We start from the raw sequence: 19,371 nt of genomic DNA on the forward strand, positions 1-19,371 counted from the left end.
ACACGATTCTTAGTAAATTTCCCCCTACAATGTCTGTGTATATGAGAAGAGATGTGTATATATGAGAAGAGAAGGTGGGAGATGTATATGGGTCTGTATATACCATACATGCTTGCCGATGTGTTTCAGATGGTCTCCCGGGTCACTGCCAGTCGCTGGGTCGCAGCCTCTGTTATCTCCTCCTCTGTACCGGAGTCTTCATCGCCTGGGACTGCGGTAAGTTGGGGTGTTACCCTACCTCATATTATATATAGGGGTCTATTTACTAACCCTTGGCTGGAGATAAAGTACCAGCCAATCAGCTCCTAGCTGCCATGTCACAGGCTGAGTTTGGAAAATGACAGTTAGGAGCTGATTGGTTCTTTTTCTCCATCCACTTTATATCTCGCCACCACTTAGTAAATAGCCCCATAGTCTGTGTTAGTCCTCCGTAGCCGTTCCGCCTCTCAGCGCAGTGTGTGACAGAGGTGTGCGAGACCCCGAATAGCTGTTTCCACCCACCGGCTTCCCATGCCAGGAAATGCTGCCATGCTTCTGAGCGACCCCGCTCTCCCCACATGTACTGTGCATCGCTGTGTGTACTGACAGAGGTAAGTTACAGGGTGTCCTCTTCTCCTCCGCAGCGTTCTCCCAGGCGCTGAGCTCTGCGCTGACTGACAAATGTGCGGCTCCAGTATCGGCCGATGGAGAGCAGGACCCCCAGACACACAGCAGAACGTGCGGCTTCCTGGTGACGGTGTGCAGACAGCTGTCAGGATTACTGCACCGTATGAGCTCCTGCCACCCTGGTGAGACCCCACGCCTGGGCCCTGTGCCCCCCAGCCCCGTCTCACCTGCTTCTATCCTATGCCCCCAGCCCCGTCTCACCTGCTTCTATCCTGTGCCCCCCAGCCCCGTCTCACCTGCTCCACTCTTATGTAGTGTTTATCCTGTGCCCCCCAGCCCCGTCTCACCTGCTTCTATCCTATGCCCCCAGCCCCGTCTCACCTGCTTCTATCCTGTGCCCCCCAGCCCCGTCTCACCTGCTCCACTCTTATGTAGTGTTTATCCTGTGCCCCCCAGCCCCGTCTCACCTGCTTCTATCCTGTGCCCCCCAGCCCCGTCTCACCTGCTCCTCTCTTATGTAGTGTCTATCCTGTGCCCCCAGCCCTGTCTCACCTGCTCCTCTCTTATGTAGTGTCTATCCTGTGCCCCCAGCCCTGTTTCACCTGCTCCTCTCTTATGTAGCCTCTCTCCTGTGCCCCCCAGCCCTGTCTCACCTGCTCCACTCTTATGTAGTGTTTATCCTGTGCCCCCCAGCCCCGTCTCACCTGCTTCTATCCTGTGCCCCCCAGCCCCGTCTCACCTGCTCCTCTCTTATGTAGTGTCTATCCTGTGCCCCCAGCCCTGTCTCACCTGCTCCTCTCTTATGTAGCGTCTATCCTGTGCCCCCCAGCCCTGTCTCACCTGCTCCTCTCTTATGTAGGGTCTATCCTGTACCCCCAGCCCTGTCTCACCTGCTCCTCTCTTATGTAGCCTCTCTCCTGTGCCCCCCAGCCCTGTCTCACCTGCTCCTCTCTTATGTAGGGTCTATCCTGTACCCCCAGCCCTGTCTCACCTGCTCCTCTCTTATGTAGCTTCTATCCTGTGCCCCCCAGCCCTGTCTCACCTGCTCCTCTCTTATGTAGTGTCTATCCTGTGCCCCCAGCCCTGTCTCACCTGCTCCTCTCTTATGTAGCTTCTATCCTGTGCCCCCCAGCCCCGTCTCACCTGCTCCTCTCTTATGTAGTGTCTATCCTGTGCCCCCAGCCCTGTCTCACCTGCTCCTCTCTTATGTAGGGTCTATCCTGTGCCCCCCAGCCCTGTCTCACCTGCTCCTCTCTTATGTAGTGTCTATCCTGTGCCCCCAGCCCTGTCTCACCTGCTCCTCTCTTATGTAGCTTCTATCCTGTGCCCCCCAGCCCCGTCTCACCTGCTCCTCTCTTATGTAGTGTCTATCCTGTGCCCCCAGCCCTGTCTCACCTGCTCCTCTCTTATGTAGGGTCTATCCTGTGCCCCCCAGCCCTGTCTCACCTGCTCCTCTCTTATGTAGTGTCTATCCTGTGCCCCCCAGCCCTGTCTCACCTGCTCCTCTCTTATGTAGTGTCTATCCTGTGCCCCCAGCCCTGTCTCACCTGCTCCTCTCTTATGTAGTGTCTATCCTGTGCCCCCAGCCCTGTCTCACCTGCTCCTCTCTTATGTAGGGTCTATCCTGTGCCCCCCAGCCCCGTCTCACCTGCTTCTATCCTGTGCCCCCCAGCCCTGTCTCACCTGCTCCTCTCTTATGTAGCTTCTATCCTGTGCCCCCAGCCCTGTCTCACCTGCTCCTCTCTTATGTAGTGTCTATCCTGTGCCCCCCAGCCCTGTCTCACCTGCTCCTCTCTTATGTAGTGTCTATCCTGTGCCCCACCAGCCCTGTCTCACCTGCTCCTCTCTTATGTAGGGTCTATCCTGTGCCCCCCAGCCCCGTCTCACCTGCTTCTATCCTGTGCCCCCCAGCCCCGTCTCACCTGCTTCTATCCTGTGCCCCCCAGCCCTGTCTCACCTGCTCCTCTCTTATGTAGTGTCTATCCTGTGCCCCCAGCCCTGTCTCACCTGCTCCTCTCTTATGTAGCTTCTATCCTATGCCCCCCAGCCCCGTCTCACCTGCTTCTATCCTGTGCCCCCCAGCCCCGTCTCACCTGCTTCTATCCTATGCCCCCCAGCCCCGTCTCACCTGCTTCTATCCTGTGCCCCCCAGCCCCGTCTCACCTGCTTCTATCCTGTGCCCCCCAGCCCTGTCTCACCTGCTCCTCTCTTATGTAGTGTCTATCCTGTGCCCCCAGCCCTGTCTCACCTGCTCCTCTCTTATGTAGTGTCTATCCTGTGCCCCCCAGCCCTGTCTCACCTGCTCCTCTCTTATGTATTGTCTATCCTGTGCCCCCCAGCCCTGTCTCACCTGCTCCTCTCTTATGTAGAGTCTATCCTGTGCCCCCCAGCCCCGTCTCACCTGCTCCTCTCTTATGTAGCTTCTATCCTGTGCCCCCCAGCCCTGTCTCACCTGCTCCTCTCTTATGTAGCTTCTATCCTGTGCCCCCAGCCCTGTCTCACCTGCTCCTCTCTTATGTAGGGTCTATCCTGTGCCCCCAGCCCTGTCTCACCTGCTCTTCTCTTATGTAGTGTCTATCCTGTGCCCCCCAGCCCTGTCTCACCTGCTCCTCTCTTATGTAGTGTCTATCCTGTGCCCCCAGCCCTGTCTCACCTGTTCCTCTCTTATGTAGGGTCTATCCTGTGCCCCCAGCCCTGTCTCACCTGCTCCTCTCTTATGTAGATTCTATCCTATGCCCCCCAGCCCCGTCTCACCTGCTCCTCTCTTATGTAGCTTCTATCCTGTGCCCCCCAGCCCTGTCTCACCTGCTCCTCTCTTATGTAGCGTCTATCCTGTGCCCCCCAGCCCTGTCTCACCTGCTCCTCTCTTATGTAGGGTCTATCCTGTGCCCCCCAGCCCTGTCTCACCTGCTCCTCTCTTATGTAGCTTCTATCCTGTGCCCCCCAGCCGTTTCTCACCTGCTCCTCTCTTATGTAGGGTCTATCCTGTGCCCCCAGCCCTGTCTCACCTGCTCCTCTCTTATGTAGCTTCTATCCTGTGCCCCCCAGCCCTGTCTCACCTGCTCCTCTCTTATGTAGCTTCTATCCTATGCCCCCCAGCCCCGTCTCACCTGCTCCTCTCTTATGTAGCTTCTATCCTGTGCCCCCCAGCCCTGTCTCACCTGCTCCTCTCTTATGTAGTGTCTATCCTGTGCCCCCAGCCCTGTCTCACCTGCTCCTCTCTTATGTAGGGTCTATCCTGTGCCCCCCAGCCCTGTCTCACCTGCTCCTCTCTTATGTAGGGTCTATCCTGTGCCCCCCAGCCCTGTCTCACCTGCTCCTCTCTTATGTAGGGTCTATTCTGTGCCCCCAGCCCTGTCTCACCTGCTCCTCTCTTATGTAGCTTCTATCCTATGCCCCCCAGCCCCGTCTCACCTGCTCCTCTCTTATGTAGCTTCTATCCTGTGCCCCCCAGCCCTGTCTCACCTGCTCCTCTCTTATGTAGCGTCTATCCTGTGCCCCCCAGCCCTGTCTCACCTGCTCCTCTCTTATGTAGGGTCTATCCTGTGCCCCCCAGCCCTGTCTCACCTGCTCCTCTCTTATGTAGCGTCTATCCTGTGCCCCCCAGCCCTGTCTCACCTGCTCCTCTCTTATGTAGGGTCTATCCTGTGCCCCCCAGCCCTGTCTCACCTGCTCCTCTCTTATGTAGCTTCTATCCTGTGCCCCCCAGCCCTGTCTCACCTGCTCCTCTCTTATGTAGCTTCTATCCTGTGCCCCCCAGCCCTGTCTCACCTGCTCCTCTCTTATGTAGCTTCTATCCTGTGCCCCCAGCCCTGTCTCACCTGCTCCTCTCTTATGTAGGGTCTATCCTGTGCCCCCCAGCCCTGTCTCACCTGCTCCTCTCTTATGTAGCTTCTATCCTGTGCCCCCAGCCCTGTCTCACCTGCTCCTCTCTTATGTAGTGTCTATCCTGTGCCCCCAGCCCTGTCTCACCTGCTCCTCTCTTATGTAGGGTCTATCCTGTGCCCTCAGCCCTGTCTCACCTGCTCCTCTCTTATGTAGCTTCTATCCTATGCCCCCCAGCCCCGTCTCACCTGCTCCTCTCTTATGTAGCTTCTATCCTGTGCCCCCCAGCCCTGTCTCACCTGCTCCTCTCTTATGTAGCGTCTATCCTGTGCCCCCCAGCCCTGTCTCACCTGCTCCTCTCTTATGTAGGGTCTATCCTGTGCCCCCCAGCCCTGTCTCACCTGCTCCTCTCTTATGTAGCTTCTATCCTGTGCCCCCAGCCCTGTCTCACCTGCTCCTCTCTTATGTAGTGTCTATCCTGTGCCCCCAGCCCTGTCTCACCTGCTCCTCTCTTATGTAGGGTCTATCCTGTGCCCCCCAGCCCTGTCTCACCTGCTCCTCTCTTATGTAGGGTCTATCCTGTGCCCCCCAGCCCTGTCTCACCTGCTCCTCTCTTATGTAGCGTCTATCCTGTGCCCCCCAGCCCTGTCTCACCTGCTCCTCTCTTATGTAGGGTCTATCCTGTGCCCCCCAGCCCTGTCTCACCTGCTCCTCTCTTATGTAGCTTCTATCCTGTGCCCCCCAGCCCTGTCTCACCTGCTCCTCTCTTATGTAGGATCTATCCTGTGCCCCCCAGCCCTGTCTCACCTGCTCCTCTCTTATGTAGTGTCTATCCTGTGCCCCCCAGCCCTGTCTCACCTGCTCCTCTCTTATGTAGGGTCTATCCTGTGCCCCCAGCCCTGTCTCACCTGCTCCTCTCTTATATAGCTTCTATCCTATGCCCCCCAGCCCCGTCTCACCTGCTCCTCTCTTATGTAGCTTCTATCCTGTGCCCCCCAGCCCTGTCTCACATGCTCCTCTCTTATGTAGTGTCTATCCTGTGCCCCCAGCCCTGTCTCACCTGCTCCTCTCTTATGTAGGGTCTATCCTGTGCCCCCCAGCCCTGTCTCACCTGCTCCTCTCTTATGTAGGGTCTATCCTGTGCCCCCCAGCCCTGTCTCACCTGCTCCTCTCTTATGTAGGGTCTATCCTGTGCCCCCAGCCCTGTCTCACCTGCTCCTCTCTTATGTAGCTTCTATCCTATGCCCCCAGCCCCGTCTCACCTGCTCCTCTCTTAGGTAGCTTCTATCCTGTGCCCCCCAGCCCCGTCTCACCTGCTCCTCTCTTAGGTAGCTTCTATCCTGTGCCCCCCAGCCCTGTCTCACCTGCTCCTCTCTTATGTAGCGTCTATTCTGTGCCCCCCAGCCCTGTCTCACCTGCTCCTCTCTTATGTAGGGTCTATCCTGTGCCCCCCAGCCCTGTCTCACCTGCTCCTCTCTTATGTAGCGTCTATCCTGTGCCCCCCAGCCCTGTCTCACCTGCTCCTCTCTTATGTAGGGTCTATCCTGTGCCCCCAGCCCTGTCTCACCTGCTCCTCTCTTATGTAGCTTCTATCCTATGCCCCCCAGCCCCGTCTCACCTGCTCCTCTCTTATGTAGCTTCTATCCTGTGCCCCCCAGCCCTGTCTCACCTGCTCCTCTCTTATGTAGCGTCTATCCTGTGCCCCCCAGCCCTGTCTCACCTGCTCCTCTCTTATGTAGGGTCTATCCTGTGCCCCCCAGCCCTGTCTCACCTGCTCCTCTCTTATGTAGTGTCTATCCTGTGCCCCCCAGCCCTGTCTCACCTGCTCCTCTCTTATGTAGTGTCTATCCTGTGCCGCCAGCCCTGTCTCACCTGCTCCTCTCTTATGTAGAGTCTATCCTGTGCCCCCAGCCCTGTCTCACCTGCTCCTCTCTTATGTAGAGTCTATCCTGTGCCCCCCAGCCCCGTCTCACCTGCTCCTCTCTTATGTAGCTTCTATCCTGTGCCCCCCAGCCCCGTCTCACCTGCTCCTCTCTTATGTAGCGTCTATCCTGTGCCCCCCAGCCCTGTCTCACCTGCTCCTCTCTTATGTAGAGTCTATCCTGTGCCCCCCAGCCCCGTCTCACCTGCTCCTCTCTTATGTAGCTTCTATCCTGTGCCCCCCAGCCCTGTCTCACCTGCTCCTCTCTTATGTAGCTTCTATCCTGTGCCCCCAGCCCTGTCTCACCTGCTCCTCTCTTATGTAGGGTCTATCCTGTGCCCCCAGCCCTGTCTCACCTGCTCCTCTCTTATGTAGTGTCTATCCTGTGCCCCCCAGCCCTGACTCACCTGCTCCTCTCTTATGTAGTGTCTATCCTGTGCCCCCAGCCCTGTCTCACCTGCTCCTCTCTTATGTAGCTTCTATCCTGTGCCCCCAGCCCTGTCTCACCTGCTCCTCTCTTATGTAGAGTCTATCCTGTGCCCCCCAGCCCTGTCTCACCTGCTCCACTCTTATGTAGCTTCTATCCTGTGCCCCCCAGCCCTGTCTCACCTGCTCCTCTCTTATGTAGTGTCTATCCTGTGCCCCCCAGCCCTGTCTCACCTGCTCCTCTCTTATGTAGTGTCTATCCTGTGCCCCCAGCCCTGTCTCACCTGCTCCTCTCTTATGTAGTGTCTATCCTGTGCCCCCCCAGCCCTGTCTCACCTGCTCCTCTCCTATGTAGTGTCTATCCTGTGCCCCCCAGCCCTGTCTCACCTGCTCCTCTCTTATGAAGTGTCTATCCTGTGCCCCCCAGCCCTGACTCACCTGCTCCTCTCTTATGTAGCTTCTATCCTTTGCCCCCAGCCCTGTCTCACCTGCTCCTCTCTTATGTAGGGTCTATCCTGTGCCCCCAGCCCTGTCTCACCTGCTCTTCTCTTATGTAGTGTCTATCCTGTGCCCCCAGCCCTGTCTCACCTGCTCCTCTCTTATGTAGTGTCTATCCTGTGCCCCCCAGCCCTGTCTCACCTGCTCCTCTCTTATGTAGCTTCTATCCTGTGCCCCCAGCCCTGTCTCACCTGCTCCTCTCTTATGTAGGGTCTATCCTGTGCCCCCAGCCCTGTCTCACCTGCTCTTCTCTTATGTAGTGTCTATCCTGTGCCCCCCAGCCCTGACTCACCTGCTCCTCTCTTATGTAGTGTCTATCCTGTGCCCCCAGCCCTGTCTCACCTGCTCCTCTCTTATGTAGCTTCTATCCTGTGCCCCCAGCCCTGTCTCACCTGCTCCTCTCTTATGTAGTGTCTATCCTGTGCCCCCCAGCCCTGTCTCACCTGCTCCACTCTTATGTAGCTTCTATCCTGTGCCCCCCAGCCCTGTCTCACCTGCTCCTCTCTTATGTAGTGTCTATCCTGTGCCCCCCAGCCCTGTCTCACCTGCTCCTCTCTTATGTAGGGTCTATCCTGTGCCCCCAGCCCTGTCTCACCTGCTCCTCTCTTATATAGCTTCTATCCTATGCCCCCCAGCCCCGTCTCACCTGCTCCTCTCTTATGTAGCTTCTATCCTGTGCCCCCCAGCCCTGTCTCACCTGCTCCTCTCTTATGTAGTGTCTATCCTGTGCCCCCAGCCCTGTCTCCCCTGCTCCTCTCTTATGTAGGGTCTATCCTGTGCCCCCCAGCCCTGTCTCACCTGCTCCTCTCTTATGTAGGGTCTATCCTGTGCCCCCCAGCCCTGTCTCACCTGCTCCTCTCTTATGTAGGGTCTATCCTGTGCCCCCAGCCCTGTCTCACCTGCTCCTCTCTTATGTAGCTTCTATCCTATGCCCCCCAGCCCCGTCTCACCTGCTCCTCTCTTATGTAGCTTCTATCCTGTGCCCCCCAGCCCTGTCTCACCTGCTCCTCTCTTATGTAGCGTCTATCCTGTGCCCCCCAGCCCTGTCTCACCTGCTCCTCTCTTATGTAGGGTCTATCCTGTGCCCCCCAGCCCTGTCTCACCTGCTCCTCTCTTATGTAGCGTCTATCCTGTGCCCCCCAGCCCTGTCTCACCTGCTCCTCTCTTATGTAGGGTCTATCCTGTGCCCCCCAGCCCTGTCTCACCTGCTCCTCTCTTATGTAGCGTCTATCCTGTGCCCCCCAGCCCTGTCTCACCTGCTCCTCTCTTATGTAGGGTCTATCCTGTGCCCCCAGCCCTGTCTCACCTGCTCCTCTTATGTAGCTTCTATCCTATGCCCCCCAGCCCCGTCTCACCTGCTCCTCTCTTATGTAGCTTCTATCCTGTGCCCCCCAGCCCTGTCTTACCTGCTCCTCTCTTATGTAGGGTCTATCCTGTGCCCCCAGCCCTGTCTCACCTGCTCCTCTCTTATGTAGTGTCTATCCTGTGCCCCCCAGCCCTGTCTCACCTGCTCCTCTCTTATGTAGTGTCTATCCTGTGCCCCCAGCCCTGTCTCACCTGCTCCTCTCTTATGTATAGTCTATCCTGTGCCCCCAGCCCTGTCTCACCTGCTCCTCTCTTATGTAGTGTCTATCCTGTGCCACCAGCCCCGTCTCACCTGCTCCTCTCTTATGTAGAGTCTATCCTGTGCCCCCCAGCCCCGTCTCACCTGCTCCTCTCTTATGTAGCTTCTATCCTGTGCCCCCCAGCCCTGTCTCACCTGCTCCTCTCTTATGTAGCGTCTATCATGTGCCCCCCAGCCCCGTCTCACCTGCTCCTCTCTTATGTAGAGTCTATCCTGTGCCCCCCAGCCCCGTCTCACCTGCTCCTCTCTTATGTAGCTTCTATCCTGTGCCCCCCAGCCCTGTCTCACCTGCTCCTCTCTTATGTAGCGTCTATCCTGTGCCCCCCAGCCCTGTCTCACCTGCTCCTCTCTTATGTAGGGTCTATCCTGTGCCCCCAGCCCTGTCTCACCTGCTCCTCTCCTATGTAGCTTCTATCCTGTGCCCCCAGCCCTGTCTCACCTGCTCCTCTCTTATGTAGCTTCTATCCTGTGCCCCCCAGCCCTGTCTCACTTGCTCCTCTCTTATGTAGGATCTATCCTGTGCCCCCCAGCCCTGTCTCACCTGCTCCTCTCTTATGTAGTGTCTATCCTGTGCCCCCAGCCCTGTCTCACCTGCTCCTCTCTTATGTAGCTTCTATCCTGTGCCCCCCAGCCCTGTCTCACCTGCTCCTCTCTTATGTAGCTTCTATCCTGTGCCCCCCAGCCCTGTCTCACCTGCTCCTCTCTTATGTAGCGTCTATCCTGTGCCCCCCAGCCCTGTCTCACCTGCTCCTCTCTTATGTAGAGTCTATCCTGTGCCCCCCAGCCCCGTCTCACCTGCTCCTCTCTTATGTAGGGTCTATCCTGTGCCCCCCAGCCCTGTCTCACCTGCTCCTCTCTTATGTAGCGTCTATCCTGTGCCCCCCAGCCCTGTCTCACCTGCTCCTCTCTTATGTAGGGTCTATCCTGTGCCCCCAGCCCTGTCTCACCTGCTCCTCTCCTATGTAGCTTCTATCCTGTGCCCCCAGCCCTGTCTCACCTGCTCCTCTCTTATGTAGCTTCTATCCTGTGCCCCCAGCCCTGTCTCACCTGCTCCTCTCTTATGTAGCTTCTATCCTGTGCCCCCCAGCCCTGTCTCACCTGCTCCTCTCTTATGTAGTGTCTATCCTGTGCCCCCAGCCCTGTCTCACCTGCTCCTCTCTTATGTAGGGTCTATCCTGTGCCCCCAGCCCTGTCTCACCTGCTCCTCTCTTATGTAGCTTCTATCCTGTGCCCCCCAGCCCTGTCTCACCTGCTCCTCTCTTATGTAGTGTCTATCCTGTTCCCCCAGCCCTGTCTCACCTGCTCCTCTCTTATGTAGTGTCTATCCTGTGCCCCCAGCCCTGTCTCACCTGCTCCTCTCTTATGTAGCCTCTCTCCTGTGCCCCCAGCCCTGTCTCACCTGCTCCTCTCTTATGTAGGGTCTATCCTGTGCCCCCAGCCCTGTCTCACCTGCTCCTCTCTTATGTAGCTTCTATCCTGTGCCCCCAGCCCTGTGTCACCTGCTCCTCTCTTATGTAGCTTCTATCCTGTGCCCCCCAGCCCTGTCTCACCTGCTCCTCTCTTTTGTAGCTTCTATCCTGTGCCCCCCAGCCCTGTCTCACCTGCTCCTCTCTTATGTAGGGTCTGTCCTGTGCCCCCCAGCCCTGTCTCACCTGCTCCTCTCTTATGTAGTGTCTATCCTGTGCCCCCAGCCCTGTCTCACCTGCTCCTCTCTTATGTAGGGTCTATCCTGTGCCCCCCAGCCCTGTCTCACCTGCTCCTCTCTTATGTAGTGTCTATCCTGTGCCCCCCCAGCCCTGTCTCACCTGCTCCTCTCTTATGTAGTGTCTATCCTGTGCCCCCCCAGCCCTGTCTCACCTGCTCCTCTCTTATGTAGTGTCTATCCTGTGCCCCCCAGCCCTGTCTCACCTGCTCCTCTCTTATGTAGCTTCTATCCTGTGCCCCCAGCCCTGTCTCACCTGCTCCTCTCTTATGTAGGGTCTATCCTGTGCCCCCAGCCCTGTCTCACCTGCTCCTCTCTTATGTAGTGTCTATCCTGTGCCCCCAGCCCTGTCTCGCCTGCTGCTCTCTTATGTAGTGTCTATCCTGTGCCCCCCAGCCCTGTCTCACCTGCTCCTCTCTTATGTAGTGTCTATCCTGTGCCCCCAGCCCTGTCTCACCTGCTCCTCTCTTATGTAGCTTCTATCCTGTGCCCCCAGCCCTGTCTCACCTGCTCCTCTCTTATGTAGTGTCTATCCTGTGCCCCCCAGCCCTGTCTCACCTGCTCCTCTCTTATGTAGGGTCTATCCTGTGCCCCCAGCCCTGTCTCACCTGCTCCTCTCTTATGTAGGGTCTATCCTGTGCCCCCCCAGCCCTGTCTCACCTGCTCCTCTCTTATGTAGTGTCTATCCTGTGCCCCCCAGCCCTGTCTCACCTGCTCCTCTCTTATGTAGTGTCTATTCTGTGCCCCCCAGCCCTGTCTCACCTGCTCCTCTCTTATGTAGCCTCTCTCCTGTGCCCCCCAGTCCTGTCTCACCTGCTCCTCTCTTATGTAGGGTCTATCCTGTGCCCCCAGCCCTGTCTCACCTGCTCCTCTCTTATGTAGCTTCTATCCTGTGCCCCCCCAGCCCTGTCTCACCTGCTCCTCTCTTATGTAGTGTCTATCCTGTGCCCCCCAGCCCTGTCTCACCTGCTCCTCTCTTATGTAGGGTCTATCCTGTGCCCCCAGCCCTGTCTCACCTGCTCCTCTCTTATGTAGGTTCTATCCTGTGCCCCCAGCCCTGTCTCACCTGCTCCTCTCTTATGTAGGGTCTATCCTGTGCCCCCAGCCCTGTCTCACCTGCTCCTCTCTTATGTAGTGTCTATCCTGTGCCCCCAGCCCTGTCTCGCCTGCTCCTCTCTTATGTAGGGTCTATCCTGTGCCCCCAGCCCTGTCTCACCTGCTCCTCTCTTATGTAGCTTCTATCCTGTGCCCCCCCAGCCCTGTCTCACCTGCTCCTCTCTTATGTAGTGTCTATCCTGTGCCCCCCAGCCCTGTCTCACCTGCTCCTCTCTTATGTAGGGTCTATCCTGTGCCCCCAGCCCTGTCTCACCTGCTCCTCTCTTATGTAGTGTCTATCCTGTGCCCCCCAGCCCTGTCTCACCTGCTCCTCTCTTATGTAGTGTCTATCCTGTGCCCCCCAGCCCTGTCTCACCTGCTTCTCTCTTATGTAGTGTCTATCCTGTGCCCCCCAGCCCTGTCTCACCTGCTCCTCTCTTATGTAGCCTCTCTCCTGTGCCCCCCAGCCCTGTCTCACCTGCTCCTCTCTTATGTAGGGTCTATCCTGTGCCCCCAGCCCTGTCTCACCTGCTCCTCTCTTAGGTAGTGTTTATCCTGTGCCCCCCAGCCCTGTCTCACCTGCTCCTCTCTTATGTAGTGTCTATCCTGTGCCCCCCAGCCCTGTCTCACCTGCTCCTCTCTTATGTAGTGTCTATCCTGTGCCCCCCAGCCCTGTCTCACCTGCTCCTCTCTTATGTAGCCTCTCTCCTGTGCCCCCCAGCCCTGTCTCACCTGCTCCTCTCTTATGTAGGGTCTATCCTGTGCCCCCAGCCCTGTCTCACCTGCTCCTCTCTTATGTAGCTTCTATCCTGTGCCCCCCAGCCCTGTCTCACCTGCTCCTCTCTTATGTAGGGTCTATCCTGTGCCCCCAGCCCTGTCTCACCTGCTCCTCTCTTATGTAGTGTCTATCCTATGCCCCCAGCCCTGTCTCACCTGCTCCTCTCTTATGTAGGGTCTATCCTGTGCCCCCAGCCCTGTCTCACCTGCTCCTCTCTTATGTAGGGTCTATCCTGTGCCCCCAGCCCTGTCTCACCTGCTCCTCTCTTATGTAGTGTCTATCCTGTGCCCCCAGCCCTGTCTCACCTGCTCCTCTCTTATGTAGGGTCTATCCTGTGCCCCCAGCCCTGTCTCACCTGCTCCTCTCTTATGTAGTGTCTATCCTGTGCCCCCAGCCCTGTCTCACCTGCTCCTCTCTTATGTAGGGTCTATCCTGTGCCCCCAGCCCTGTCTCACCTGCTCCTCTCTTATGTAGGGTCTATCCTGTGCCCCCAGCCCTGTCTCACCTGCTCCTCTCTTATATAGGTTCTATCCTGTGCCCCCCAGCCCTGTCTCACCTGCTCCTCTCTTATGTAGCTTCTATACTGTGCCCCCCAGCCCTGTCTCTCCTGCTCCTCTTATGTAGGGTCTATCCTGTGCCCCCAGCCCTGTCTCACCTGCTCCTGTCTTATATAGGTTCTATCCTGTGCCCCCAGCCCTGTCTCACCTGCTCCTCTCTTATATAGGTTCTATCCTGTGCCCCCAGCCCTGTCTCACCTGCTCCTCTCTTATGTAGTGTCTATCCTGTGCCCCCAGCCCTGTCTCACCTGCTCCTCTCTTATATAGGTTCTATCCTGTGCCCCCCAGCCCTGTCTCACCTGCTCCTCTCTTATGTAGCTTCTATACTGTGCCCCCCAGCCCTGTCTCTCCTGCTCCTCTTATGTAGGGTCTATCCTGTGCCCCCAGCCCTGTCTCACCTGCTCCTGTCTTATATAGGTTCTATCCTGTGCCCCCAGCCCTGTCTCACCTGCTCCTCTCTTATATAGGTTCTATCCTGTGCCCCCAGCCCTGTCTCACCTGCTCCTCTCTTATATAGGTTCTATCCTGTGCCCCCCAGCCCTGTCTCACCTGCTCCTCTCTTATATAGGTTCTATCCTGTACGCCGACTCCACGCAGTATGCCGTCCTCAGCCGCTGTGTGGTCTCCTTACAGCTCTGCGACCTCTGGATACGAAGCCGCACACAGACCTACACGTCCTCCGGTTCTCTCAGTCCCCTGGTGCTGGTCACATATGGAGACCTTCGGGTAAGGATACCGGAGACATGGCTGAGGCTCTTCCCCGGGGTTCCCGTACTGTCACATACACCTCTCCTCCTACACACAGGGACCTCCGTACTGTCACATACACCTCTTCTCCTACACACAGGGACCTCCGTACTGTCACATACACCTCTCCTCCTACACACAGGGACCTCCGTACTGTCACATACACCTCTCCTCCTACACACAGGGACCTCTGTACTGTCACATACACCTCTCCTCCTACACACAGGGACCTCCGTACTGTCACATACACCTCTCCTCCTACACACAGGGACCTCCGTACTGTCACATACACCTCTCCTCCTATACACAGGGACCTCCGTACTGTCACATACACCTCTCCTTCTACACACAGGGACCTCAGTACTGTCACATACACCTCTCCTCCTACACACAGGGACCCCCGTACTGTCACATACGCCTCTCCTCCTACACACAGGGACCTCCGTACTGTCACATACACCTCTCCTCCTACACACAGTGACCTCCGTACTGTCACATACGCCTCTCCTCCTACACACAGTGACCTCCGTACTGTCACATACGCCTCTCCTCCTACACACAGGGACCTCCGTACTGTCACATACGCCTCTCCTCCTACACACAGGGACCTCCGTACTGTCACATACGCCTCTCCTCCTACACACAGGAACCTCCGTACTGTCACATACACCTCTCCTCCTACACACAGGGACCTCCGTACTGTCACATACACCTCTCCTCCTACACACAGGGACCTCCGTACTGTCACATACACCTCTCCTCCTACACACAGGGACCTCTGTCCTGTCACATACACCTCTCCTCCTACACACAGGGACCTCCGTACTGTCACATACACCTCTCCTCCTACACACAGGGACCTCCGTACTGTCACATACACCTCTCCTCCTACACACAGGGACCTCCGTACTGTCACATACACCTCTCCTCCTACACACAGGGACCTCCGTACTGTCACCTACACCTCTCCTCCTACACACAGGGACCTCCGTACTGTCACATACACCTCTCCTCCTATACACAGGGACCTCCGTACTGTCACATACACCTCTCCTCCTACACACAGGGACCTCAGTACTGTCACATACACCTCTCCTCCTACACACAGGGACCTCCGTACTGTCACATATGCCTCTCCTCCTACACACAGGGACCTCCGTACTGTCACATACACCTCTCCTCCTACACACAGGGACCTCCGTACTGTCACATACACCTCTCCTCCTACACACAGGGACCTCCGTACTGTCACATACACCTCTCCTCCTACACACAGGGACCTCCGTACTGTCACATACGCCTCTCCTCCTCCATACAAGGTCTTAGGTGAGAGGTAGACGTGTTAGGTGCTCGGCAGTGATTAATGGGGCGTGTTAGTGGATTACAGTGTACGTGCAGCTGTTATCACCCTCATTCCCTCTTATTGGGCATATCGTGACTCCGTGCTGTAATTGCCCTCTGTGTACCCCCTGGTCCTGTTGTTATTGGTCTTTCCTCATATGTGACTGTTTAGGTGATAACGGAGGAAAGCCGCTGTCTGGCCGGCGCAGGCGGGAACGTGGCGTGGCGTCCTCTCAGCCACCGGTTATACGTGAAGATGCGGAGTGTGCAGGAGGCGCTAGAGGTGAGTCAGGGAGAGGTTCCCGGTCCCATCACATGGAACACCCGTGTATACCATAACCTTACGTGTGTATTACATGTAACATACATCCTCTAGTAGGAATTATGCTGTCCGCGGTTTGGTCCCGGCTGTATGACTGGCCAGGACCCGGATCAGTTCCTGGAACGTTGGGACCCCACGCCCATCGAGTGCACCCTGTACAATTATTGGGCTGATTTGCTGGGGTATCGGCGTGTGTGTATCGTGTAGGATTGATTGTATCGGGCAAACGCTGATATAACGGTTAGCGCCTCCGATTATTCGATTGGTCGGCCTTGTATCAGTATTGTAGCGCTTGGCCCACGTCTCCTGTGGTTTATCCTGATCACCTCATCCTCCGCGTGTGCCCACATATAGGGTTAATGGAGCAGTTCCCAAACTGGGAGCCGTGCCCCTCTGGGGCCAGCGGGGTACTTGCAGGGGTCCCAAGGGTTGGTGGTCCTGGACCAGCTGTAATTCTTCATGGTCATTGTGACAGGAAGAACCGGCGCTGTTGGTGGCTGCCAATGTATGTGGAGAAGAAGTGCAGCCCTGTCCACGTCACGCCACGGAAACGCCAGTTTAGTACATTTCTCAGAATTGTGAGGCCTCGGGCTGCCGGGAACAAGAGCTGATACTCCAGGGGTTAATGTGTAATGCAGATATTGGGAACATCCAATGGCACGCCCAGAAGACAGGGCCGACACACTGGCCCCAAACGGGCACAGCAGCTCAGGGGTCACTAGAGTGATCTGCACACGGTTGTGTCTGCGTACAGCTCTGTATAATATTATAGAGGTGGCCCACGCGGCGGAGGCGGACCACATAGGACTCTGGGTACAGTACGGTGTATTCATGTGCGGGGGTCAGGGAAGGAGCGGAAGAAGAGCTCTGCGTGAGATGGACGGGTAGATGTGCTGCTGCTTACAGTCACCACTAGGGGGCAGAACAGCAGCCGCAGCTAATTCCTGCTATTCTCTCCGCAGGGACTGATCGTGTCTGTGACCCACCTGCTGGGCGCGGTGTGTACTCGCAGGGCCCGGGACATCTTCCAGCAGGTCATGCCAGCAGGACGCCACTGGCGGGGGAAGCTTGTAGACGGTGAGTTCCACGGTCAGAGGTAAGGTTGCATGAAGGCGCTGTCAGTGCTCCCACGAGCTCCTCCACGGCTTGTGGCAGCGCTCCATCAGCAGATTATATTATAACAGGGGCACGTTACTGCAGCTTCATCTTCATTAGGTTTCCTCCTGTGGTCACTGATTGCTGAGGTTCCGGTACAGAGAGCAGTGGGGCTGATATTGGGGGGCGGAGACCCGTAGGGTGACAACGCGTCCGTCTGCAGCTGATGCTATACTGTATATATAACGCGTTATCCCCGCATCTCTCTCTCAGGCCCTGAATTGTCCCCCAGTGAGTATGCGCTGGTTGCCATCAGCGCGGTAGTGGCTCCGGTGCTGGACGGCGTCCTCGCTCTGTCTTTGGATGAACAAGTGTCAGCAGTGTCTGCGGCTCTCAGCGCATTGATGGAGGCCTGGATGGGACATATCCTACGAGAGAGACTCAAATTCAGGTGTCTGTATGGAACAATACCGTACTGGGATAGGGGAGATTATATGGTGTCATGTATATCCCAGGAGTCCCCGTACTTAGCTAGCCCCATCCCAGCAGCCTCCGTACTTAGCTAGCCCCATCCCAGGATTCCCCGTACTTAGCTATCCCCATCCCAGCAGCCTCCGTACTTAGCTAGCCCCATCCCAGCAGCCTCCGTACTTAGCTAGCCCCAACCCAGCAGCCTCCGTACTTAGCCAGCCCCATCCCAGGCGTCCCCGTACTTAGCTAGCCCCATCCCAGCAGCCTCCGTACTTAGCTAGCCCCATCCCAGCAGCCTCCGTACTTAGCTAGCCCCATCCCAGCAGCCTCCGTACTTGGCTAGCCCCATCCCAGGAGTCCCCGTACTTAGCTATCCCCATCCCAGCAGCCTCCGTACTTAGCTATACCCATCCCAGCAGCCTCCGTACTTGGCTAGCCCCATCCCAGCAGCCTCCGTACTTGGCTAGCCCCATCCCAGCAGCCTCCGTACTTGGCTAGCCCCATCCCAGCAGCCTCCGTACTTGGCTAGCCCCATCCCAGCAGCCTCCGTACTTGGCTAGCCCCATCCCAGCAGCCTCCGTACTTAGCTAGCCCCATCCCAGCAGCCTCCGTACTTAGCTAGCCCCATCCCAGCAGTCTCCGTACTTAGCTAGCCCCATCCCAGCAGCCTCCATACTTAGCTAGCCCCATCCCAGCAGCCTCCGTTCTTAGCTAGCCCCACCCCAGCAGCCTCCGTATTTAGCTAGCCCCATCCCAGCAGCCTCTGTACTTAGCTAGCCCCATCCCAGGGGTCCACGTACTTAGCTAGCTCCTTTCCAGGAGTCCACGCTGTGGCCGGAGAGACCAACCAGCCACACGTGCGGCACTGAAGGGGTTAACCCCTAGTGCCCGGCGCCCTTAACAGGACAATGGGCGCTTGGCGCCACTTTAAAACTGTGCACTGGTGCTAAGCGCCATCTTTAAATATAGTGTGGGTGCTAGGCACCGGGTATTTAAGAATATATTTAATACTGTGTTTTCACCAATGTTATATTTAAGGCAATAGGCACAGTTGTAAGATTGCACATTTACATTGCAGCAAATGCCAGCACTTAGAAGGAATGTGTAAGCTGTGTTGGTTTTAAAATGCATTTACGTTTGAGGACAAATGGCTTGGAAGCTTCTCACCTAGGAATTGAGATGCTGATGACCCTGGCACCTGGAAAGGGGTGTATAGACAAGCCATTTCTTTGAGATTGAGATGTGTCTCTGTGTAACTTTATAGACACATGCAGGTGAGAGGATTTGTTGCTGTCTTCTCTGAATATTGAGTGAACTGGGTTTGCATGGAGATGTTAGAGAGACAGGAACATGTTAATCAGATTGTGTTTTACAAATGCAAACTAGTGGGTTTCGTGTAACAACAGTTTGATGTAACATTTCTTAGGCTGCATTATGTGTGATGCAGATTATGTTTAATTTACAGTATAAGAACGTTGTCTATGTGTGAGAGGGTGAATGCAATTGAAATGCAAGTTACATTTACATTTGTGAAAGAGACAGGAAGATGATAATCAGATTGTGTTTGGGATAGCCACTGGTTTGGTTATATATGAAGAGGAGCAGAACATTGCTTTATCTAATTCTTAACTTTTGAAATGTAAACTTGTATTTCTTTATATTTTCTGCAATAACCTGATTGGTTGGAGAAGACAGGGAGGGCTTACCCCCCTGTGGTACTGTGTGTAGAACTGAGATAAAAAGAGGATGCCTGTGAGCCTCCAAGTAGATTGTAACATCTTCTTCTGCTGAAAACATCTTGATTGTATGCTGTTGCCCCTAGCAATAGGGAGGAGCCTTTTTAAAGGTTATTTGAGCAATAAACACCTTTGCCTCAAGAAGACTGCTTCATCTTGTGACCTACAGGGTTAGGCCAAACCTAGCCCCGTTCTCCGGCTGTCCAGGGAAGCACCTGACGTCTCCAAGCTCCGCCTTCCGCCAGCTACCGTTAGAGGCCTAGCAAGTGGCTAGAGGGGATTCGTCGACACCATACAGGTGTGGTAAAGCAGTGCGTCGGCACATACAGAGCAGAACCGTGGTTCCAAACGCCACGGCAGGTTAGGAGTTTGGTGGTGGCAGCAAGAACCCGCCCACAGCGCAGTGGGTGGAGTCAGTAACAGGCGGTTACTGACGGTAAGCGGGAATCCCCTATGTGGTCAGGCCTCGTGCGGCTTGACCTTCCAGTCTGTGCGCAGTCGACGGGACGCGGCAAGCGGCGAGTGCTTCCGTACGGTACCGTCCTGTCACAGAAATTGGTGGCATAGTGGTGGGATAATCCCAGGCGGCTTTTCATCACCCGATTGGAGAAGCCGAGTTACTCAGGA

General features: G+C 56.1%; 1 protein-coding gene across 1 annotated transcript in view; it reads left to right on the forward strand.

Annotated features, from left to right (window-relative positions):
• CCDC142 (coiled-coil domain containing 142) overlaps nt 1-19,371 on the forward strand; it is a 75,436-nt gene that overhangs the window by 38,998 nt on the left and 17,067 nt on the right. Inside the window, exons 4-9 of the mRNA XM_063925743.1 lie at nt 130-216; nt 624-788; nt 13,601-13,758; nt 15,293-15,403; nt 16,405-16,519; nt 16,811-16,988. Of these exons, the coding sequence (XP_063781813.1) occupies nt 130-216; nt 624-788; nt 13,601-13,758; nt 15,293-15,403; nt 16,405-16,519; nt 16,811-16,988 (814 nt within the window). The remainder of the gene's footprint in view (nt 1-129; nt 217-623; nt 789-13,600; nt 13,759-15,292; nt 15,404-16,404; nt 16,520-16,810; nt 16,989-19,371) is intronic.

This window comes from Pseudophryne corroboree, chromosome 1 (assembly GCF_028390025.1).
Source record: "Pseudophryne corroboree isolate aPseCor3 chromosome 1, aPseCor3.hap2, whole genome shotgun sequence".
In the NCBI taxonomy this organism is placed as follows: domain Eukaryota; kingdom Metazoa; phylum Chordata; class Amphibia; order Anura; family Myobatrachidae; genus Pseudophryne; species Pseudophryne corroboree.